At 45.1% G+C, this 24,696-nt stretch overlaps 1 protein-coding gene across 49 annotated transcripts in view; it reads right to left on the bottom strand.

Annotated features, from left to right (window-relative positions):
• The window catches only part of LOC134927837 (uncharacterized), a 1,188,393-nt gene that overhangs the window by 148,958 nt on the left and 1,014,739 nt on the right, over positions 1-24,696 (bottom strand). For all 49 annotated transcript variants that reach the window (XM_063922861.1, XM_063922855.1, XM_063922854.1 and 46 more), the window contains 3 exons: positions 19,936-20,016; positions 19,433-19,578; positions 1,699-1,815 (listed from right to left, as the gene is read on the bottom strand). In XM_063922861.1, the coding sequence (XP_063778931.1) occupies positions 1,699-1,815; positions 19,433-19,578; positions 19,936-20,016 (344 nt within the window). The remainder of the gene's footprint in view (positions 1-1,698; positions 1,816-19,432; positions 19,579-19,935; positions 20,017-24,696) is intronic.

Below are 24,696 nucleotides of genomic sequence, written 5' to 3'. Positions count from 1 at the left end.
AACCACTTCCCGGAGTTTAAACACTGGAGCCTTAGGCTTTGGAGCCGGGTCCTCAGTGTGTATGTCAAGAATAGTTTTGACTGCAACCACAAGCGTAGGGACATCCACAGTGGAATGACGCCCCTCCTCAGTCAAGGGAGACTCGGATGTAGACATCTTCCTCTGCCTCCTCAGAAGAAGCCTCCGAATCAGAGAGCTGTGTAGAATGAGGATGGCACAGTATGCCTATGGGCTTTGGCAGCTGTCAGTCACCCTGTAATATCTGTTGACATATTGCTGATGTCTGGGCAAAATGTGGGTGGGATAAAGCATCCATCCAGGGATTATGCATAGATGGTGCAGGACAAGCAGGATATAACTGCTGTGGGAGCCTCATGGTAGGAGGCAGAGTGGGAGATGACAAGCTATCCACTTACAGCATCATAACCTGGGAAAAGAAAGCCATCCACGGTGTTTCTTGTACTGGGGCATGCGGGGCAGAATAGTTTACAAACAGACCGTCCTGTACAGGATCCTGAGGGGATAAGCCCGCTGAACATGATTTACATGTAACCAGCACAGTATTCCCGCGTCTCCTTATTACCTTTACCTTTGGAAGACATTGTAATAGCAATACAATAGCCAGTGAGTGTATAGCCAAAATGAAATGCGACTTCCTTCATAAATACAATGAGATGTGAAGTACTATGAACCCTTAAACACCTGGTATGCAAGGGTTATGACAGAAGGAAAGGGATAGGAATAACTTACAGAAAACAAACAGTATATCACAAGCAGCAAGCAGACTGGCAGAAGTCACATAAAATGCATACACACATTTGCAATGGGCACAGCATCAATTACTGAAGCCCGAGTGGCTGGTAGGATTTAGTGCTGTATAACCTGGCACTGGGGAGAGGTATAGAGGAAAACTGGACTCAATTCTCCTAAGAAATGCTTCAGCTGCCGCCTGCATTAAAATGGCCGCTGAGTGTCTCACTGAGGGAGGAGGAGCAGCTCAGAGGTGGGATGCCACTGCGGACTCGTGTGCTTGTGGAGGGGCCACTGGGGGAGATCTGACCTCCCCAGTGCTGATGTTAACCCCCTGGGAAAGCTGGCCTCCTGAAGTGTCCCCGAAGCCAGCCGCTGGTGCTCTGGTGGTGTAGCGGGGATACAGATGACATGGATGCCCACATCAGCTGGCTCAGCAAGCGGGGAATCGCCTTACCTGTCCCCCCGTGTGACCAGGTGCTGCAGCCTATGTACCCATAGGAGCTTGTGCCAGTAGAGCTCCAGTGGTACCCGTCGATACAATGGACAACTTACCAGTGTGGCGGCACTGGAGGGGGGTTGTAGGAGCAGCAGCACAGGTGTCCTATAGGAATGCCCAGCGCTGCTTGCTCTGAAGAACACTAATAAAATAAACCAAATCATAAAAATAAAAAAGGCGCACCCAGCTCCTGTCGGCACCAAACTAAAACTGGCTAGCCTGGGGCTGGGTGTAGGTGAGGAGGGCCCACTGAATCCTGGGAGCTAAAGCTTTCAACTGTTTGGTGATCAGATCAGCTCCAACAACATACACCCCAACATAATCCTTGTTGACCCTGAAGAAATACAAAATTACAAAGTAATATTGCTTGTGGATAACATTGGAAAACTTCAAATTATTACTGCAACAAGACACCAAAACAAAAACACAATGTTCACACAGAAAAATACCTTGAACATCTTTGTCCCCTCATCCCGTTCTATTTCCTGTGCCATTCTTCTCACAAACTGAGGCTTGTCTTCACTGCTTTTAGAATTAGCATTAAGAACATATGGATACTCCTTTGCCTATTTTAAAATAACAGAAAAACTGATAATGGGAAAGTATTGAAGAATAGATATGGTTCAGAAAACGTGCATCTATTAATGGATGTGCAGTGCATACATAGGAGTAGACACATTCTGACTGCCTGGTTGTGAACTGTGATCTCTGACTAGTGTTCTTATGAAATGTCAAGGCTCAGAACCGTATAAAAGCAGCACTGCACACCAACGAAGAAAACATTTTCACTTTCTTAAACTCATTATGGCGCTCAGCTGAGGCCACTGGAAAGCCATGATCTTCTATAACTACTATAAGAGTGGTCTGTGACAGCAGGAGAGTTTTGACAAACTGTTAGCCGCTTTTGGGAAGGAAGCACCATTCCTAACCACTGTGTGAGTGGTTTGCAAAATTCCTGCACAGTAGACAGTCCCTGAAAGACCAGGAGAGCCGCGCTGACCTCTGTCCACCATCAGAGAGGACAACGTTGTTGCCATGCGGGTCATAGTTGAGGGGGACACCAGGGTGACCGTGGCCCAGTAAGAGAATGAGTTAAGCATCTCATCAGGATTCATTCACTTAATACTCTATGAAAGGCATGACCTGAGCAAGGTTTCTGCACGCATGGTGCCCCATCAGCTGGCTCGAGAGCAGGAGGTGGCTCGGGTGACTTTGTGCCACAACATGCTTTCCAGGTTTGATGACAGATGCTCAAATTGTGTCTAGGAGGAGATCAGTGGCGATGAATACTGGATCTACAGTTTAGACCCAGAGACCAAACAGTCGGCCCAGTGGACTCCAGAACTAGGTGCACCACCACAGAAGTTTCAACGTGAGAGCAGCAAGGCCAAGCTAGTGGTGGCTGTTGTGGCAGAGACTGCTATATATCTCCTATATATTTATAAGCTGTAAAATAGGATTTTGGTGCTTACCGATATATATCCATTTCTCTGATGCCACAGGGGACACTGGAGTAGAAGTTGACACTGCAGTATAGATGGTGGCTATAGGGAGCAGTCACTTTAAATAGATCAGGAAGTCTGAAGGCTCCCCCTCCAGCCTCTATTCCCCATTAGCCCTCAGTTTAAGAAATGAGCCGAGAGGAGACGGGAGCAGAGAGAACGAAAAAGGCTAGGACGAGAGGAGAAACACACAAAAACAAATACAATGACGAAGACAGGGAAACAGCACCAGGCGGGGTCAGGTGTCCCCTGTGGAATCAGAGAAACTGATTTATCAGTAAGTACCAAAAATCTATTTTCTCTTTCAGCCACTAGGGGACACTGGAGTAGAAGTGGACATAGGGGACGTCCCATAGATTTTCCCCCTGGGCGGGAGAGCGCTAAAACCTGAAAACACTAAGCAGTCAACTTAGAAGTTGGAACCGCCAATGTGTTAAACTTGTAGAATTTAATAAAAAAGGATGAACTCGAGAACAAGCAGAGTACAGTTGCGGAGACCCCACGACCAGCAGCCCACGACACCCCTAGAGAACGTGTGGAGTTAGCAAAAGACAACAGCTGCAGCCGGTGCACACGGCAAAAGGAAACAAATCCATAGTGTTAAGTTTGTTTACTAGCTTGCCATCTGCGGAGGGGTGCAACAGAAAATACAGGATTTTAACTACCTACCGGTAAATCCTTTTCTCTTAGTCCAAGGGGATAGTGGGAATCCATTTAATACCATGGGTATAGATGGGTCCACTAGGATACATGGGCACTAAGAAATTGATAGTGCGCGCTGCCTCCTCCCTCTATACCCCTCCTACCAGACTCATTCTAGGATACCCGAGGAGACGGACATACTTTGAGAGTATAATATAGGATAAGGAAAGTGGTGAGATTACAAAACCAGCACACACCAAACAAGAGAAAAGCCATGCTAACCAAACTTAAAACATGAACAGCGACCACTGAACAAACCAGAATACTTAACCAAGTAACAGTGCAGAAAGAACGAAGTACTGGGCAGGCACCCAGTATCCCCTACGGATTACGATAAAAGGATTTACCGGTAGGTAATTAAAATCCTATTTTCTCTTACGTCCTAGGGGATACTGGGAACCCATTTAATACCATGGGGAAGTAACAAAGCTCCCAAACCGGGAGGGAAAGTGCGGAGGTTCCTGCAGAACTGATTGGCATCTGAGACCTTCAGTCTGGTCAAAGTATCAAACTTGAAAAACTTAGCAAACGTGTTCGAACCTGACCAAGTAGCTGCTCGGCAGAGCTGTAAAGCCGTGACACCCCGGGCAGCCACCCAAGAAGAATCCACCAACCTACTAGAGTGGGCCTGTACAGATTTTGGAACCGGCAAGCCTGCCACGGAATAAGCATGCTGGATAGTAAGCCTGATCCAGCGTTCAATAGACTGCTTTGAAGCAGGATACCCAATTTTATTGGGATCATAGAGAACGAACTGCGAGTCCGATTTCCTCTTTACATATACCTTCAAAGACCTCACAAAATCCAAAGACTTTGAAGTAGCAAAGGTGTTCGTAACAACTGGAACCACAATAAATTGGTAGATGTGAAATGCAGACACCACCTTAGGAAGAAATTGCTGACTAGTTCTGAGTTCAGCTCTGTCCTCATGGAAAATTAGGTAGGGGCTCTTGTGAGACAACGCCTCTAACTCAGACACACGTCTTGCGGAAGGCCAACAGTGTGATGGTCTTCCACATAAGGTACTTTACATCAACCTCCTGTAACTGTTCAAACCAGTCCGATTGGAGGAACTGCAGCACCAAAATGAGATCCCAAGGAACCATGGGAGGCACCAAGGGAGGATGGATGTGCAGAGCACCTTTCAAGAACAACTGGACCTCAGGGAGAGAAGCCAATTGTTTCTGAAACAAAATAGACAAGGCCGAAATCTGGACTCTTATGGAGCATAGATGTAGGCAAACATCCACTCCCGACTGCAGAAAAAGCAGAAAACGTCCCAGATGAAATTCCACAGCAGAATATTGTCTGCTCACACCAAGTGACATATTTCTTCCAAATACGGTGGAAATGTTTAGACGTTAAACCCTTCCTGGCTTGGATCATAGTCAAGATGACCTCGTCAGGAATCCCTCTCCTGGCTAGAATCAGCCGTTCAACTTCCAAGCTGTTAAACGTAGCCGCCGTAAGTCTTGATAGACTAACGGGTCCTGTTGCAGAAGATCCTTGCGAACAAGTAGAGGCCACAGATCTTCGAGCAGCATCTCGAGGATTGCTTGAACATTTTACCTTTTTATTCTTTTTACAATTCTTGGGATGAGAGGAAGTGGAGGAAACACGTACATCAGCTGGTAGACCCACGGAGTTGTCAGAGCGTCTACTGCCAATGCTTGCGGGTCCCTCGACCAATACCGCTTGAGCTTCTTGTTGAGTCGAGAGGCCATCATGTCGATTAGTGGATATCCCCACCGACGTGTCAACAAGCAGAACATCTCCGGGTGAAGGCCCCACTCCTCCGGGTGCAGGTCGTGTCTGCTGAGGAAGTCTGCTTTCTAGTCGTCTACTCCCTGAAGACCGCTGACAACGCCACGGCGTGTTTTTCTGCCCAGAGGAGAATTCTTGAAACCTCTGACATTGCGTCTCTGCTTTTCGTTCCGTCCTGACGGTTTATGTACGTCACTGCCGTCACATTGTCCGACTGGACCTGAAAAAACCGATTCTGAAGAAGAGATGAGGCATGCAGAAAGGCCCTGAGTACCAGGATGTTTATTGGAAGGACAACTTCCTGACTTGACTATCTTCCCTGAAACTACACCCCTTGGGTGACTGCGCCCCAACCTCTGAGGCTTGCGTCTGTGGTTAGCAGAATCCAATTCTGAACCCCGAACCTCCGACCCTTGACTAGGTGAGAAGTCTGTAGCCACCACAGAAGGGATATCCTGGCTTTTGGCGACAGACGGATCCTCTGGTGCATGTGAATATGCGATCCGGACAATTTGTACAACAGATCTAGCTGGAAGGGTCTCACATGAAACCTTCCGTACTGAAGCAACTCGCAAGAGGCTACCATTCTCTCCAGAAGGCGAATGCACAGAGATCTGGTTTGGCTTCAGGACAGCCCGTAGCATCGACTGGATTACCATTGCCTTTTACAAAGGAAGGAACACCTTCTAAGACTGTCCAGTATCATTCCCAGGAAAGAAAGCCTCTGTGTTGGTTCTAGGTGAGATTTTGGTAGGTTCATAATCCACCCGTGATCCAGGAGTAGTCTGGTTGAGAGGGCAATGCTGTCCAACAACCGCTCCCTGGACGCAGCCTTTATCAGAAGATCGTCCAGGTACGAAATTATGTTCACTCCCTGTTTGCGGAGTAGAAACATCTCTACCCTCACTTTGGTTAACACCCTCGGTGCCGTGGAGAGATCAAATGACAGGGCCTGGAACTGGTAGTAATAGTAATGCAGTGCAAACTGTAGATAAGCCTGATGAGGTGGCCAGATCGGAATGTGAAGGTACGCATTCTTGATATCTAGAGACACTAGGAATTACCCCTCCTCCAGACCCGAGATCACCGCTCTCAAGAGACTCCATCTTGAATTTGAACACTCTTAAGTACAGGTTCAACGACTTGGTTAGAATCGGTCTTACCGAACCGTCTGGTTTCAGTACTACAAACAAGTTGGAATAGGACCCCTTGTGTTGCAAAGGTGGAACTGGAACAATGACCTGAGTCTGTACCAGTTTTGGAATGGCATCCTGTAAAGTTATACTTGCCTCTTGTGAAACTGGTATACCTGATTTGAAGAATCTGTGAGGTGGGAGTTCCTGGTACTCCAGTCTGTAGCCCTGGGAAATAAGATTTATGACCCAGGAAACCTGGCACGAACGTGTCCAGATGTGACTGAAGAATTTTAGCTGGGCTCCCACCTGCCAGTCTTCCAGGCATCGCGGTCCACAGTCATGCAAAAGGTTTTGAGGAAGCAGAGCTTGAGCCCTGTTCCTGTGAACCAGCAGTTGCTGGTTTGCAAGGTTTACCTCTAGCGCCTCTGGTGGCTGTAGAAGAACCTCTGGGTTTTACCCTAAGCTTGGCAGTCCAGAAGGACTGTAAATTGGGATCCGAGTAGGCCTTCCTAGCTGTGGGTGCTGAAGAAGGAAGGTATGAGGATTTAACTGCATTAGCTTTGGAGATCGATTTGTCCAATTCATCTCCAAATAAGGCCTCGCCTGTGAAAGGGAGGCCTTCCACGCCTTTCCTGGAGTCTGCATTCGCAGTCCACTGGCATAGCCATAGACCCTGCGTGCAGACATTGCCGTAGCGCGTGCATTCAGCAAGCATATTTCTTTTATGCCTTCCACAATAAAATTTGCAGAGTCCTGTATATGATGTAGGATCAAGAAAACCTTTTCCTGAGGCAAGGTGTCTAACCCTTCAATCAGGTTACCTGATCATTTAGCAATGGCTCTTGTAATCCACCCACATGCTATAGTGGGTCTCTGGGCCACCCCAGCTGCTGTATACAAGAATTTGAGCATAGTCTCAATTTTGCGGTGAGCAGCGTCTTTTAGGGAGGCAGCACCCGGTACAGGCAATACAATTTTATGTTAAAGCCTGGATACTGATGCATCCACTATCGGTGGAATTTCCCATTTTTTCCTATCCTCAGGAGGAAAAGGAAAAGATAACCACCGTTTAGGCATTTGAAATTTCCTATCAGGGCTAACCCACAGTTCTTCAAACAGGGTATTTCGTTCCTTTGACACAGGAAAAGTGGCTGAGGATTTCTTCTTTATATTAAAATAAGATTCCTCACTCTCCTGTCACCTTATCAAGGATAGTTCGAACTTCTCTCATAGATTCTATAAGAGATTCTATTCCTTGACAGAGTATCCTCCCCCACCCGGAGTCCACCTCACGCTCCTCCATTTCTGACCCTTCATCATCCGAGTCAGACTGCAGGATATGGGCCAAAGTGCGTTTTTGCGGACAAAGGGCAGGGGATTGAGACGCTGGTTTGGGCACAGAGTCTCTTTTCATAAACTCAGTCATAGATTGTCTTAAGTATTGCGTCTCTTTCTCAGTCCGAGATAACTTAGTAGAGATTGTGGAAATCATTACCCTAATGGAGTCCAGTTGTGTTGGGGCTTGCAAATAGTTCCCTCAGGAGCTAGTGTCCTGTCAGTGGGGAATGGGACCATTAACCCTAGGAGAAATTTGGACGTTCCCCTCCGAAGTCCCACGAAGCAGGCAGGCTGCCTGAAAACTCCATACACAGAAAATAAAAGCAGAAAATGTCAGGAGCTTCCATAGACATGACCGGCTCCTCTGGGCACATTTTCTAAACTGAGTCTGGTAGGAGGGGCATAGAGGGAGGAGCCAGTGCACACTATCAATTTCTTGAAGTGCCCATGGCTCCTAATGAACCAGTCTATACCCATGGTAGTAAATAGATTCCCAGTGTCCCCTAGTACGCAAGAGAAAAAATGAATAAATCCGCAGACTGACGTAAAAGTGCTGTTCAGGCTACATCACACTACAAAACCCCGGCCCCAACCAGGGTAGAAGATACACCAGAACCATCCTGTAATACAGGACACTAATAGGCTGAACGATATGAAAACCAAAAAGGAATAGTGGAAGAAAAAAAGACAAATGTGTCATATAATCTGTTAGGGCTCATGGAAGATAAAATACAGTAGTCTACACGATAACGCAAGGAACACAAAGAAGCCCCCCAAACCGAAGATAAGGCTAAGAAAACAACGGCCACCTTCCAAACAAACAGTAGTCAGGGTCCACATCATCAGTACAGTGGGGATTGAAAGTTTGGGCACCCCAGGCCAAAATTCATTTTAATGTGCAAAAAGAAGCCAAGGAAAGATGGAAAAATCTCCAAAAGGCATCAAATTACAGATTAGACATTCTTATAACATGTCAAAAAAAGTTTGATTTTACTTCCATCATTTACACTTTCAAAAGAACAGAAAAAAAATGGCATCTGCAAAAGTTTGGGCACCCTGCAGAGATAATATCTTGTACTGACCCCTTTGGCAAGTATCACAGCTTGTAAATGCTTTTTGTAGCCAGCCAAGAGTCTTTCAATTCTTATTTGAGGTATCTTCGCCCATTCTTCCTTACAAAAGTCTTTGAGATTCCTGGGCTGTCTGTGACGCACTGCTTTTTAAGGTCTATACATAGATTTTCAATTATGTTGAGGTCAGGAGATTGTGAAGGCCATGGCAAAACCTTCAATTTTCGCCTCTTGATGTAATCCACCGTGGATTTTGAGGTGTTTAGGATCATTATCCATTTGTAGAAGCCAACCTCTCTAACTTCAGCTTTTTCACAGATGGCATCAAGTTAGCGTCCAAAATTTGCTGGAATCTTATTGAATCCATTTTTCCTTCTACTCGTGAAATGTTCCCTGTGCCACTGGATGCAATGCAACCCCAAAGCATGATTGATCCACCCCCATGCTTAACAGTTGGACAGAGGTTCTTTTCATTAAATTCTGTGCCCTTCCTTCTCCAAACGTACCTTTGCTCATTCCGGCCAAAAAGTTATATTATAACCTCATCGGTCCACAGGACTTTATTCCAAAATGCATCAGGCTTGTATATATGTTAATTTGCAAACCTCAAACGCTGATTTTTGTGGTGAGGACGTAGAAGAGGTTTTCTTCTGATGACTCTTCCATGAAGACCATATTTGTACAAGTATCTCTTTATAGTGGAATAGTGTACCACAACTCCAGTGTCTGCCAGATCTTCCTGGAGGGATCGTGCAGTCAAACGTGGATTTTGACTTGCTTTTCTCACAATCCTGCGAGCTGTTCTGTCTGATATTTTTCTTGGTCTTCCAGATCTTGCTTTAACTTCCACTGTTCCTGATGATGACTGCCATTTCTTAATTACATTCCAAACAGAGGATATGGGCATCTGATAACGCTTTGCTATCTTCTTATAGCCTTCTCCTGCTTTGTGAGCATCAACTATTCTCAATTTCAGTGTTCTACACAACTGCTTAGAGGAACCCATGGTGCAGATTGTTGGAGCAAGGTCAGATGAGTCTGGGCTTTTAAAACCTTTGATATTGGACATCACTTGGTCTTTCCAGACAATGATTGAGAACAATCCATGACACTGCCAGGTCTCAGCTGTCCAAAGGGGGCAGTACAAGGTATTAACACTGCAGGGTACCCAAACTTTTGCAGACGCCATTTTTTGTTTTCTGTTCGTTTGAAAGTGTAAATGATGGAAATAAAATCAAAGTTTTTTTTGACATGTTATAAGAATGTCTAATCTGTAATTTGATGCCTTTTGGAGATTTTTCCATCTTTCCTTGGCTTCTTTTTGCACATTAAAATGAATTTTTGCCTGGGGTGCCCAAACTTTCAATCCCCACTGTATGTTCAAGGTAGCCAGACTGGAGGAATACAAGCCTGTGAGTAAAACCAAGTTGCCCTGGGTGGTTCAAACAGGGGCTGTACCTTGGGTATTACCTGTGAGAAGGTCTGAACTTCTGGAAGGAGCGCCAAACTGTGCTGGCAGAACATTGACAATGTGGAAACATGGACCTACAGAATTCCCAGATTCCTGAATCTATTCCCGCTTAAAGAAAAGCAGAAATGGGGCAGGTGAAAGAGACTTAACTGAAAACCTTTAACTTTCAATTGTTTGATTGCCCACAACCTTGGGGAATTACTGTATCCAAACCCGGACGGTTCAAGATAGTGTCTCCAACAGCCCCCATTACACGTAATGAAGGGTCCCTGTTTTAACAAAACGGACGAAGAGGTTGTGACCACTGTACGACTACCAAGGGGGAAAAAAAAAAAAAACAACAGGTCAGAGAACCAGGGTCTCAGGAGGCAAATCTGGTGTTACCAGAATCCCTGTGGTAAATTCTGTTTGACCTACCGAGGTAGAAGCTGAAACGGTGGGAATAGGGAGATGAGGTCCTATGGTCATAAGACCAGTAGATCCTCCATTGTTTCAGCCTAAGGATCTCATGTTCTGGACCCATACCGGGGAATTGGTGATGTATGCTGGGCGCCATGTGGTCCACTTGTGGACAACCCACCGCCGAACCATAGCTCTGAACACTTCTGGTGGAAGAGTCTACTCCTGGGTGAAGCTTTAGTCGACGGATAGTCAGCCTCCCAGTTGTCTACACTCAGGAAAAACAGAAAAACATTTTGTGGTGTACAGCACACAGCAGGATCTGCACTACGGCTCGCATGGTCATCAGACATCGGGTTCTCTCTCATCGGTTGACCAACTACTAATGTCGTGTGGTCTAACTGTACTCCTAATGCTCTTCAGTGGAGTAAGTGGGCGGCTTCCAGTAGAGCATTGCAGTTTGTATTTAATTTCAACCTTCATTGTAAACCTGGTTTCCTGGCTCGACCAATGACCCTGGAAATTAAAATCCAGTACCACCACACACCAATCACTGAGACTGCTATCTGTCTTCAGGATAATGGTATTCCACAGTCCGAATTGCTTAGCTGCTATAAGACTGACTATCTGAAGCCAACAGAGGAGCGACATGTTTAGTCCCTAGAGTTAAACGCAACTTTCTGTGGAGTTGCTGATGAAATCCCGACTGGTGGTTGAGGAGGCCCAGCCTACTGAAACTGTAAAACGTATCTTTCGAAAGGAAAAAACCTCCAGGATAGTCATATCCAGGAGAATTCCTAAGAACTGAAGGCGCAGAGATGATAGAAAAGCTGATTATTCAACTGTGCTGTGCTCAGACGTTGTACAAGAGCAACACGTTCCTGTAGTAGGACGGAGTCTTGACGAGAAGACAGTCTATGGAATAATCGTGACCCGTAAAATCTAAGATGCGCAAAATTGATTGTCATAATGTTGGGAACCACTCGAATAGATTTGTATAATAAAAACTGTGCCCACAGAAGAGAAGGACCAGCACGAACCTGCTGAGATCACAAACATAGGAATTGCCCCCTGAAGGGCTAACTGCTTATCCTGTTATGAAGAATGAAACAGAGGAGAAAACTCAAAATCTACTATTTTGGGAAGGTAGTTAGAACCATCATAGCTCTAAACAGCCATATAGCAGTGGTTTAGAATCATCATGGCACTAAACAGACACGTAGCCTCCCCTGCGAAACCACCTATATTTGGAAAGAAAAGAAAACAGACCCTCCAGAAATATTGCAGTCGTGCCTTCAGGTGGGAAGGAAAGCAGTTGTACCACGGTCTTCTCAGCGGGTTCTGACTTCTGGCACCTGCCAGTGGCATGCAGTCAGCCACATTCTTTAATTTATGCAGACTGAGAGGCATCTCTTCGAGTTGCTGAACAAATCCTCTGGCGCTGAAAGGAGCAGAAAGAAGGTTCCGTACAGGAATGTGTAGGATGCATAGTAGTTGCAGAATGTGCTTCTACCTCCCTTCATTATTTATTTATTCATGTATGTATATAACAAAATTTATGGTCAGAACTTAGATGTTAAATCTTCCTGCGAGGTACACTTGGTTCCACATGGAACATCGGGGTGTTGACTGTTCCCAGAATGCATAGCGCCGCCTCCATGAACAGGAGCTCAGTTTTTTGCCAGTCCAATGCAGTAGCAGGTAAAAGACAACCAGTAGTAGCCACATACACCACATTCTAACGACAGGAGAAGGTGTCAGCGGCTAATGCCATACCAACCCAAAGAAGTTAAGTGCGTCTGGGTGGGCGCCCTGTGGAACCCAGTGTACCTCGCAGACAGAAATTTAACAACGGTAAGTTCTTACCATAAATCTTGTTTTCTGCTGCAGGGTATTACTGGGTACCACAGGGAATATCGGGGATGTCCTAAAGCAGTTCCTCATGGGAGGGGACGCACTGTAGCGGGCAAAAGAATCCAGTGTCCAAAGGAGGCATCCTGGGAGGCAGATGTATCAAAGGCATAGTACCTTATGAACATGGAGGCCGGAACCACAATCTCCTGATTAAGGTGGAAAGACGACACCACCTTAGGTGGGTACCCGGGACGTATTCTTAGAACCGGCCGGTCACGGTGAAAAATCAGATGGGGGACCTACAAGGCAAGGCACCCAAATCCGACACCAGTCTAGCAGAGGCAATAGCCAGAAACAATACCTTAAGAGTAAGCCACTTAAGGTCCGCAGACTCGAAAAGCTCAAACGGAAACCCTTGCAATGCCTCCAGAACCACCGACAAGTCTCAAGGAGCCACAGGCAGGACATAAGGAGTTTGAATCCACAACACACCCCGAGTGAACGTATGAACATCAAGTAAAGTCGCAATTTTCCTCTGGAACCAAAATAGACAAGGCAGAAATATGAACCTTGATGGAGGCCCAAGTCCAGGCCCTGCTGTAGAAAGGCCAAAAGTTTGGCCATACTAAACTTGTAAGCGTCATGATTGTTAGTGGCGCACCAAGCAAAGTAAGAATTCCAGACCCTATGATAAATCAAGAGCAGAAGCCGGTTTCCGGGCCCTCAACATGGTTTGAATGACCGCCTCAGAAAATCCTATGGCCCTTAGGATGGAAGCTTCAAGAGCCACTCTGTCAAAGCCCACCGGTTTAAATCCTGATATACACAGGGGCCCTGAACGAGGAGATCTGTGCGCTGCGGAAGTAGAAGGGGATGCTCTATCGAGAGACCCTAAAGGTCTGAGAACCAATGCAGTCTGGGCCACGTAGGAGCGATCAGAAGTAGGATTCCTCCTTCTTGCTTGAACTTCTTTATTACTCTGAGCAGGAGTGACACCGGAGGGAACAGGTAAGGCAGCTGAAAGTTCCATGGAATTGCCAGTGCATCCACGAACGCTGCTTGAGGATCCCTTGTCCTTGCTACGAAGACCGGAACCTTGTGATTGTGTCGCGACACCATCAGGTCCACATCTGGGAGACCCCACTTGTCCACGAGGAGTTGAAAAACTTCTGGATGGAGGCTCCACTCTCCAGCGTGTATGTCCCGACGACTGATGAAGTTTGCTTCCCAGTTTAGGACCCCCAGAATGAACACTGCCGATATGGCTGGCTGATGGCGTACCGCCCACTTAAGAATCCTTGATACTTCCCTCATTGCCATGCGACTTCAAGTGCCACCTTTATTTATGTACGCCACCGTGGTGGCGCTGTCCGACTGTACTTGAACCGGTCTGTTCTGTATCAAATGCTGGGCCAAGTTCAAAGCATTGAACACCGCCTGCAGTTCCAGAATGTTTATTGGGAGGAGAGACTCCTCCTTGGTCCACCGACCCTGAAGGGAGTGCTGCTCCAACACTGCGCCCCAACCTCTCAGACTGGCATCCGTCGTCAGAAGGACCCAGTTGGAGATCCAGAAGGGACGACACCTACTCAATCGTAGGTCCTGAAGCCACCAGCTCAGTGACAGACAGACCTCCGGAGATAAGGAGATCATGCGAGACCTGATCCGGTGAGGCAGGCCATCCCACTTGGCAAGAATACATTTCTGTAGAGGGCGGGAATGGAATTGAGCGTACTCCACCAGGTCATAAGCAGATACCGTGAGACCTAACACTTGCATCGCCGAATGTATCGACACTTGCGGACGAGATAGGAGAAGGTCCTGAAACTTCAGGACAGTATTCGATTCTTTGTGAGACAAAAACAACCGCTGATTGGGAGTGTCCAACAACGCCTCCAGGGGCACCATGCTCTGAGCAGGGACCAGGGAAGATTTCTTCCAGTTGATGAGCCACCTGTGGGTTTGCAGAAACTGGAGCGTCAGATGGCGTAGGAAAATTTCTGGGGAATTTGCCAGGATCAACAAGTCATCCAGATACGGGAGGATCCTGACCCCTTGACGGCGGAGTACAGCCGTCATTACCGCCATGACCTTCGTGAAGACTCGCGGGGCCGTGGTCAAACCAAAAAGGTAACGCCCGAAATTGGTAATGGAGATTGCCAACAGCAAACCTCAGTTTCTGCTGATGCGACATTGCAATAGGAATATGCAGGTAAGCATCCTGTATGTCCAGGGAGACCATATAATCCCCGGGTTCAAAGGCAAGAACAATAGAGCGAAGAGTTTCCATACGAAACTTGGACTCGCATATAATTGTTCAAGGACTTGAGGTTGAGAATGGGGCGAGAGGACAACTTCGGTTTCGGGACTAGGAATAGCGGTTTATAGTACCCCTTGCCTCTCTGAGCCAGAGGCACCTGTACTACCACTCCTGTGTCTAGGAAGGACTGTACCACCGAAGAGTTTTTGCTTTCACCTGATCCGAATTGACGTCCATCAGGCAAAATCGATGAGTGGGGACGATTCTTGAAGGATACGGCGTAACCTCGAGTGATGACTTCCAGTCCCCAGGCATCGGAAGTGGTCTTCAACCATTCCTGGGGTAAACCCTAGAAGTCGGCCCCCCACCCTGGGATCCCCTAGAGGGAGGCCCGCCCCGTCATGCAGCAGGCTTGTCTGTTTTGGAAGCCGTCTGACGGGCAGCCAAGGCCCGTTTAGTATTGGGCTTAGTGGTTTTGGAAGTGCAAGCCTGTTTCGGGTATGCCTGACCTTTTGCTTTCCTAGAAGGATGAAAGGTGTGAAAGGAAGTACTTCGCCACCGAAGGAGCAGTACTAGGTAGACACGCTGTTTTAGCAGAAGCTAAGTCAGTCACTATCTTGTTGAGGTCCTCTCCAAAAAGAAAGTCTCCCTTAAAAGTAAGCAGCACCTCCAGGGTTGTTTTTTTTTTTAAAAATATTTTTTATTTTAAGAGTCCAGATCCACAGACCAGGACCGTAACTAGAGAATCCGGCGAGCCAAAATGGACGTAGAAGAAGACTTGGCCGCCAGAAAACTGGCATCAGAAGCCGCCTCCCTAATGTAATGAGATGCTGTGACGATATACGAGAGGCAGTGTCTAGCATTATCAGAAAAGTTGGATGGCAGCTCTGCTTCCACCTCCTGAGCCCACGTCACTGCAATAGTGGGCCGATGCACAGCACCTGCTAGGGTGTAAATCGCTTTTAAACAACCCTTCACACGCTTAACCGTCGGTTCTTTCAGAGAAGTGACCGGCAGAGCTGAGGACACCATCCGCCGCGCCACTTGCTAATCCACTGGCGGGGGTAATTCCCAATTTTTACTTTGCTCCGCAGCGAGGGGATAGCGAGCCAGCATCTTCTTGTGAGGTGTGAATTTCTTCCCTGGATTTTCCCTGGATTCCTGACGTATGTCAACTAAATAGTCAAATTGAGGTAAAACTTGATTAACAACTTTCTGACGTTTAAACCTGTCCAGTTTCTCAGGGGCAGCGTCAGGCTCTAATTCATCAGTAATTTGAAGAATTACCCAGATAGTCTCCAATAAGTCAGGAACATCCACCTGTGAGACAGCTTCCCCATCAGAAGTATCTGGATCAGTGTCTGTGGGGTCAGTATATACACCATCCTCATCAGACGAGGTGTCTGGGACGTGGGTGGATGTGAGGAAGTAATGGCCTGCTTAGAGGACCCCTTGGTCTTAGGTGGGCGCGGGTTAGATTTTGGTTTAGTCAGTGATTGGTTCAATTGCTGTAACTAAGTGGACAGGTGATCTGCCCATGGCGGATTAACCGCAGGGACCATAAGCGGTTGTACCGGCATATGAGGTCCCAAAGGGAGCACAAGTTTAGTTACCAGCGTACTTAAAAGCGTGAAGAAAGTAGCCCAAGGTGGGTCATTTTGAACCCCGGTTGCCACTGTCCCACTGGGGGGGGTAAGTAACCCACAGAACATGAACCCTCTGCTGCTATGTTTTCCTCTAACATGTCTGCAGCGTCACCACCACGCAATGTTGGATCAGCCCCAGCTCCGTCGCCCCTTGTAGCAGACATATCTGAAAGCTCAATTCAAGGCAACACAGTACAATATCAGAAGCACAATACCTGACAAGAACCCCCTGTGCAGCACAGAGTTCAAGAGGTATACGGTGACTAAAAATTAAAGAGAAAAATACACAATAAGTATATTCTGTGAAACGCCTATATTAAATAAATAACCCTGACGCACTTAGCCCCCTCAGGTTACAGAATACAGGGATAGCAATCTGAGTGAGATACACGAAATGGAAGTCACGCAGCAGCTATATGCACACACACAGTCACGTTGTACAATGCAGAAATTATGACATGCAATAAAACTGCATTGGACTAGCAATACAAAAGCATTACTAAGTATAGTTATACATTCAATAGATATATCAATGCACAGTGAAGACTGGATGTATATCAGAGGGTACTTCTACTATATAACCCTAACTAAATGCACTGTTTCTTAAGTAACACTGTCAGCAGACATGTAGAATACTTAAGTGTCCTGTAAAATACACAGCGCTGACATGCAGGCGGCTTTACAGAGGAGGATGTGTGGGTTGTAGACTCCGTCTCATGCTACCACTAGAGTGAAAGCACCGCCAGCTTTCAAAAGTGCCCAAAACATCAGCCAGAAAGCATAGGAGCTGAGAAGTGGTCTGTGGTCACCACCTGCAGAACAACTCCTTTATTGGGGGTGTCTTGCTAATTGCCTATAATTCCCACCTGTTGTCTATTCCATTTGCACAACAGCATGTGAAATTGATTGTCAGTGTTGCTTCCTAAGTGGACAGTTTGATTTCACAGAAGTGTGATTGACTTGGAGTTACATTGTGTTGTTTAAGTGTTCCCTTTATTTTTTTGAGCAGTGTATTTAATCATCATCTGTTTAAAATCACATCTTAACAGTGATAGCCAGGATTAGAACCCCTGACCTGTTATACTGAAGCACACAGTCTGCGTATGTGAGAAGGCATTGAATGGGAGCAGCATTTGGAAGGCATGCTGTTCCTTGTAGTGCTAATGGGAGATCCTGATGGTGGCTGTAGACCAATCATAAGGACCTATATGGGCACTGCTATTATGTAGTGTTAGGACGCTGATATTGGAGAAGTCTTGACGTGGCCAGCAGCCAACCATGTCTTTGCAAGCGCATGTGACCAATTTCTCTGAAATTCTCTTACCGAATAGGTTCAGGGATTGTTACAGGTAATTTTCAGTGAGCTGGGGGATACCCTTCCTAGATACACTGATTAATGTAGTCTGAGCAACACTCTTGTAGCTCAGACTACTATAGATAGACTATAGTCTATCTAGAGACTATAGTGTCTAATTTCCTTTCACAGAAATCAAGGCATACACTTGTGGAAAAGCTTCACAATTCCCCAACATAAACTCTGAAATGGGACAGTGAGATAAAAGGGTTTTGGCATACGACCAAGTCTTATCAAGACTCCTCGCTGTCACAGATAGCTGATCTGTCATTTACCGAAAATTGAGGTGGCTGGAGAAAACTGCACAACCACCATGTAGCCACGTGTAATAGCCGATAAAATAGGTCTGTGTAGAAACAAACCCATGGCCTCAGTGCTGTGAGGCAATAAAGTAAACCATTACACCAAACTTGCCAAAACTATTTTTTTTTTTTTTTACTGTCCGTCTGGCAGAATAATACAAACTCCACCAACCCTTCCAGGGACCTGGTCTGATTGGTGTAGAGGCAACAGAAGAGGAAGGAAACAGATAGGGGACCCTGTGAAGGGCCTTCCGATCTAGCCGTCTCCCCACCAGTACCTTAAAATTAACCATTATTCCCGCAAGGAATATATTAAATTAACCATTATTCCCCACCCTTCCCCCTTACATGAAGCGCTGCCTGCAGCCATTACACACTGAAAGAAAGAGTCAGCGCTGATGGTGGATATCAACCTTCATAACTGTCAGCGCTGACCGCGGCCAACATGCAGTGCTGCCCACGACTATTACCACAGGAACACATTGTGTGCCTTAATGGAGGGAGGGGTGATTTACCCACCGACCAAAAGCCTCAGGTGTCAGCGGTAGAATTGAGAACCATGGCAGGACGTCTCTAACAAGCCCTGACCGTTCTTGCTTGCAATATGCAGGCTTTCAGAGACCCAGACCCCACTTCTCTCATAAGTGGCGAAGGGCTCTATACTAGGAACGCGGACCCCACTTATCTCATAAGTGGCGAAGGGCTCTCCTGAAGCAGTAATACTATGGGATCTGGTCGCAGAAAAAAAGTAAGAATAAAATAAATGAAAATAAAATAAAAAAAGGATAAAGGCTGGAGCCCAGCCTAACGTGACCAGCTCCCTCGGCACATTTCTAAAAACTGAGGGCTGATGGGGTATAGAGGGGGGAGGAGCCTTCACACTTCTTGATCTATTTAAAAGTGCCAGCTCCCTATAGCCAACCAACCATACCCCAGTGTCAACTTCTACTCCAGTGTTCCCTAGTGGATGATTGAGAAACAACCTTCATAACCTTTTTTATTTCACATGTGTTGCGTTTACACATTTATTTCAAGCACTCTGTCATATATAAATATAAATGTGATATTATAAATGTATCTATCTATCTCTATATCTATATAATCTGTGTATCAAAAATATCCACAAAATAGATTAACTCACCAGTGCATGATCAAAGAAATCTGCAAACATAACCTGTTGCTGGTACTGGAGGACTGAAGTTGAAAACCACTGATCTAGCCTATACTACAGTGTTCAGAACATTAGACATGTTGATCAATACTTAAACCATGTACATGTAACTAACATGGGAGGGAAATTTATGCCACTAAACACACATGAATTGCAGTGATGACTGTGCATATTATTGACTTTCCAGAACGTATTACTAGTTATAAATACTCACAAGGTAAAGTTTGCGGTGTCTGAAGCCAGTCAAATGTACCACCATAGGAACCACATCTGTTTCAAAATTGCATAGCTCACAGATATATTTTGGTACAACTCTGTTTGCTTTAGTTCGAACTTTATATTCAAGAACATACTGCAAGCCTAAATAAAGATAAAATACAGGCTTAGTATGAACGCTGGTGTCCCTCCATTATAAGCTGCTGGCATGTTAATATGCAGGCAGATGTAACATGACATTTCTGAGAAAACAATCCAGCAACATAAACAGTGCCCAGCCATTTTACTATCACTCATGTTCTAAACTTTCCCAAAAAATTAAAATATACACATCTGGTTGCTAAAATACTATTAGCCATTGCCTACCTGTGGCAAATCTCGCTACATAAGTAAATATTCATTACAATTTTACATACTGTAGACAGTAATGAAAATCCAGTACGTCTTCCCCAAAACACATCTAATAATTATTTTACTGGTGAGTATTGCAGAAACACATACCAATCAGAGGCTCCCTGTCTGCTTTGTGCAGATAATCTACCAAAAAAAATATGGATTTCCTGAGGTGTTCAGCCAAAGTCCCTGGAAAAAAACAAAACATCATGAATAGTAAATGGGATGGGACCTGAACACATAAGAGTAGATGAGAAGACAGACATAAGTGGGGATTTAACTGGGCGTGAGGTTTAGCGAGGTAAAAAAAGCCTTCTGGACCTTGTGTCCAAATTTGAATTTAAGTGGGTATGCGCGTTCGATACCTGTGGTATCCAATTTTTTTTAAATATGGCCACGGGTTTCTAGCTCTAAAAACCGGCTGCAAATGAAAACATACAAATACTCACCTCTCTGGTGGTCTCCCCTCCATCTTCCCACTGGGGAGAGGGCTTCTGGGAGATGTAGCTCTCCCAGCTGCCACCTCCTGGGGCGATGACATTACAGAGGGGAGTCACACACAGGGTCACAGAAACACATACTTACACACTTCCATTATACTCATCGTTGCTGCAGAGGACCGAATCCTGAGGCTGGAGAATACGTCCCTTTGGAAGGTGTGTAATTACAGGCTAATTAAGCTAACTAGAAACTTCCAGCTACTTAAATAGTCCTCAGTGTGGGTGCAGCTGGGGGCCCAGAGCAAGTCCCAGTGACTTTTTAAAAAATGAAGGATTTTTAGGAAAAATCAGATTTGCTCTGGAGGTGCAAGAAAGAAAAAAAAGACGCAGTTATTTCTACAGAAATTGCTGCGTCTCATTTTCAGTCCTCTAACTGAATAGAAAAACCCTGAGCCACAGGCTTTTTTGAATTTCCTACTGGCAATTGAATTCCCCTCAACTGTGTATTTATCACAGCTCGGAGAGAGAAGAAATTGTGAGAGGTAAAGTACCAAACAATCTGCTACTGTCATTTTTCAAACAGAGCCTCTAAACTGTAAGACAGAAGCTGATTGGCTGGTACTTTATCTCACAATATTATCTCTCTCTGGACTGATAAATATCCGTCTAAGAAATGTAGGTCACAGCAGCAAAATTCTGTACTTCTAAAATATACTAAAAGCTATTCAGAAACTAGCGAGTGCAGTAAGTACATCTAAGCGTGACAGCAGTCAATCTATAGAAATATGCCATTAACTGATGAGACATTATATTTACAGACTCATACTAGCAAAACATATGGGGGTATCCAATTACCAGCGGTCAATGGCCATGGTTAATTGTACTGCCGGGGACTATCCTATTTGCTTCTGATGCGGTGTGTTCCTCCTCCTTATGCTGGCACTTTTTGCCGATTATGCCGCAACAAGTGGGCTGCCAGAGCCACGATAACATATGGGATCAGGGACTTATCCCTGATCCCATGTGTTTTTTGCACGATCGTGTGTCAGTTTATTAGCCGCTGAAACAGCCTGAAACAGGATACCGCGATAATGACCATCGGTCATTAATCGCGATATCTGCCTGTTTTTATTGGCCGAAAATGTATCAGCTCTAATTGGATACCCCCATGATCTATTACAAAAATATTTAACAAAGAAACATATGGTGAAACCATCACCAATGAGGGTGCTAATATAATTGCCAATTACTTTAGACAAATTTTTACATTAAAAACATAAAATTGGATGAAAGATATTAAAACCTCCTGTGCGAATAGACCATGAATATATTAGTTCATCAAATCAGATTTCCAATACATCAGTAATGTGCTTTTGCTCAACCCTGTCAGTCCCAGTCACTTCCAAAATGTATCAGTGATTCAATGTCTGCAGTGGAAGAGAGCGCTGCCCATAGCTGCTGCGCTCTTGCTGTGCGTCTTTGTTAGCCCATACAGCATATGGGTAAAAATGTTTCTTACCCAAGCTGCAATCCCCACTGTCAGTAGTCACAGTAGCTTCTTGGATCCCTTTAGGCAGTGGGAGTAGCCCCTCCAGCCATGTACAGATTAAAGTAAGCAGATAAAGCAAAACAGGCTATCACTAAACCAAAGTCCCTTAATTTGTTTCCCAGGCTTTGTAAAGTACTGTTTTCTCAAAAGGTAAAAAACGTTGACGTGATTGATGTTATCCAATGCGGAATTATAAAAATGTAATGCATGGAAACTGAACAAGGGATACTGGGAATAGTGTGGCAGCAAACTTGGCCCATTGAGCTACAGATGTATCCTCAACATCCTTGATGCAGTCTCGTCAAACAGCCCTTCCAGCATGGCGTGACTCGGTAGCGCAGAGCGTCTTTATGTGCAACTTTGTCCACTTAAATTTGTCTGAGTTGCATTGCTATGCTGATTAAATGATATGCAGCATGTTGGACAGCGGCTGTGCCTGCATACTGCACGTAATGCTAAGTGTTACAGTGACATTACAGTATTTTCCTGGAAATCACTAACATACCATTTCATATGCAGATACAGCCACTGTTGCACACAGAATATAGGCATGCTACATATCATTTTAATCAGCATATTGTGTCCTATTTGCATAGCGATGCAAATGAAACATTTCCGGCAAAAAGACGCCTGACGTTAGTGAAGCCGCATGGTACCTGACGAATGACTCACACCAGGCCATCATGGTGTATTGAGGCTAGATGTATGAGGACACATCTGTATGGAGGCAGTGATGCTAGAATGGTAGAATTATTTGTTATTGCTACACTATATTGAATAAAGCAAAATGATTGCTTCACACCTATATTAGTTTGTGTGTTCTCATCACATCTTTTAATATGATGAATTAGACATTGTTTAATTTGTATATATGAATTCTTTATAAGAAAAAAATGGTAAATAAAAGTAGAAAACATGAGATTCAAACCAAGGACCTCACTGTTACTGTAGCCATAACCTAACTCATTAGGCCAGGCATGTCCAAACTGCGGCCCTCCAGCTGTTGAGAAACTACACATCCCAGCATGCCCTGACACAATTTTTGCTGTCAGAGAATGCTAAAGCTGTGTCAGGGCATGCTGAGATGTGTAATTTCTCAACAGCTGGAGGGCCGCAGTTTGGACATGCCTGCATTAGGCTATGGGAGTAGCCATAAGGTCTGAAAATGCTTATCTTTCTAGTTTAAAGGAACAATTTAAATGTGTGACACTTGAGCATTGTGTTAATGAATGATAATACGTAAAAAAAGATTGATACTAATATGAGAATGTTTATTCATGAATCTATGTTTACCATTGTGATTATATAAAACTATTATAATGAAATGTACTAAATGAATTCATGAGACAATGATATCGCCAATTAATGATTTGGCCTGTTACTCTGATTGCATGCTGGATACTTAAATATGGACTGCGTGGACTTCATTTTTACCTTCTGAGGAAACAGTTGCGTTATAAACGCTGAAAAATGCGTTAAGGGACTCTAAATACACTTACTATAGTGATTACCCGTTTTGCTTTATCCGCTGACATTAATCTGCATCTGGCTGAGGTGCTACGCCTAAAAGGGATCCAAGGATCTACTGTGACTACTGGCACTGTGGATTGCAGCTGGGGTAAGAAACATCTACTTTTACCCATACACTGCCTGTGTGAACAAGGACAGCTGGCAATAGTGTGGTTGAGCATAACGCATGGCAAACCAGAAGCTACGGGCAGCGCTCACTTTCTATGCAGGCAATCACTGATGCATACTGGAATCAACTGGGACTGACAAGGTTGAGCAAAACACATTACTGATTAATTGGAAATTTACCTGCACACTCCCCTCAATGTCTATTTAAAGCTCATTCCTCTAGTTCTAACAGTTGTTACAGATACATCTCAAATCACAACCAGCTATATTGTCAATTGGGGATTGGAAACTGCACACTCAATAGCTTCCGAGTCACTGACTTTTGACTATAATTACTATCAGTATAATATACCAGGCATCACTAACTAATGGAACTGTACCAAATGGAAGATATATTGTTGTAACTAATTGAAGAACTATATATTCAAGGTTTATTCCCATGGTAAGTTTTTATAGTTTTTATCCAATTTTATGTTTTTCATAAATGCAAAAAAAAAAAAAAAATCTAATTTATTTGCACCCTTAGGGGTATATTCAATTGTAGTCTAATCCATTCCGACATTCATTTGTCGGAATGGATCCGACCTGGGCTATTCAAATGACATCTCAATTCGACATTTTTGTAGCGCTGCTCTACCCCGTCTTCCCCCCCAGTCTCTCCTCTGTCCCTACATCACAGCTGCCACTCACGGCAGAGTCCACCCGGCTCCAGCAAACAAGGTCTCGCTTGCTGGAGCCGAGTGGACGCTGCTGTGACATCCTCCAGCGCTGCTCACCCGGTCACCACCTCGGCTCTCTAGTCTCCGGCGCTGCTCTCCCCATCTCACTTCGGCTTTTTTTAAAGTCGAAGTGAGATGGTCGAACAGAAGCACGTGGATCGGTAGCTATTCCGTCAATCCACGTGCTTTTCGAAAAATTTGGGGTTTGATTGAATAGGTCGAATCACAATTCGACCTTAAAAAGTCAAAAACTGACGTCTTTTCGACAGACGGCAGCTTTCGACTTCAATTGAATATACCCCTTAAGCTGGCCATAAACCTAAAGATTTATCTGTCCAATCTGGCTGAATGGAATGGAAATAGGATTTTAATTACCCAACGGTAAATCCATTTCTCTTAGTCCATAGAGGATACTGGGAATCCATTTAGTACCATGGGGTATAGACTGGTCCACTAGGAGCCTTGGGCACTAAGAATTTGATAGTGTGCTGGCCCCTCCCTCTATTGCCCTCCTACCAAACTC

This window comes from Pseudophryne corroboree, chromosome 5 (assembly GCF_028390025.1).
Source record: "Pseudophryne corroboree isolate aPseCor3 chromosome 5, aPseCor3.hap2, whole genome shotgun sequence".
In the NCBI taxonomy this organism is placed as follows: Eukaryota; Metazoa; Chordata; class Amphibia; order Anura; family Myobatrachidae; genus Pseudophryne; species Pseudophryne corroboree.
Note: the sequence above shows the minus strand (reverse complement) of the source record. Positions and strands in the feature narration are given on the sequence as shown.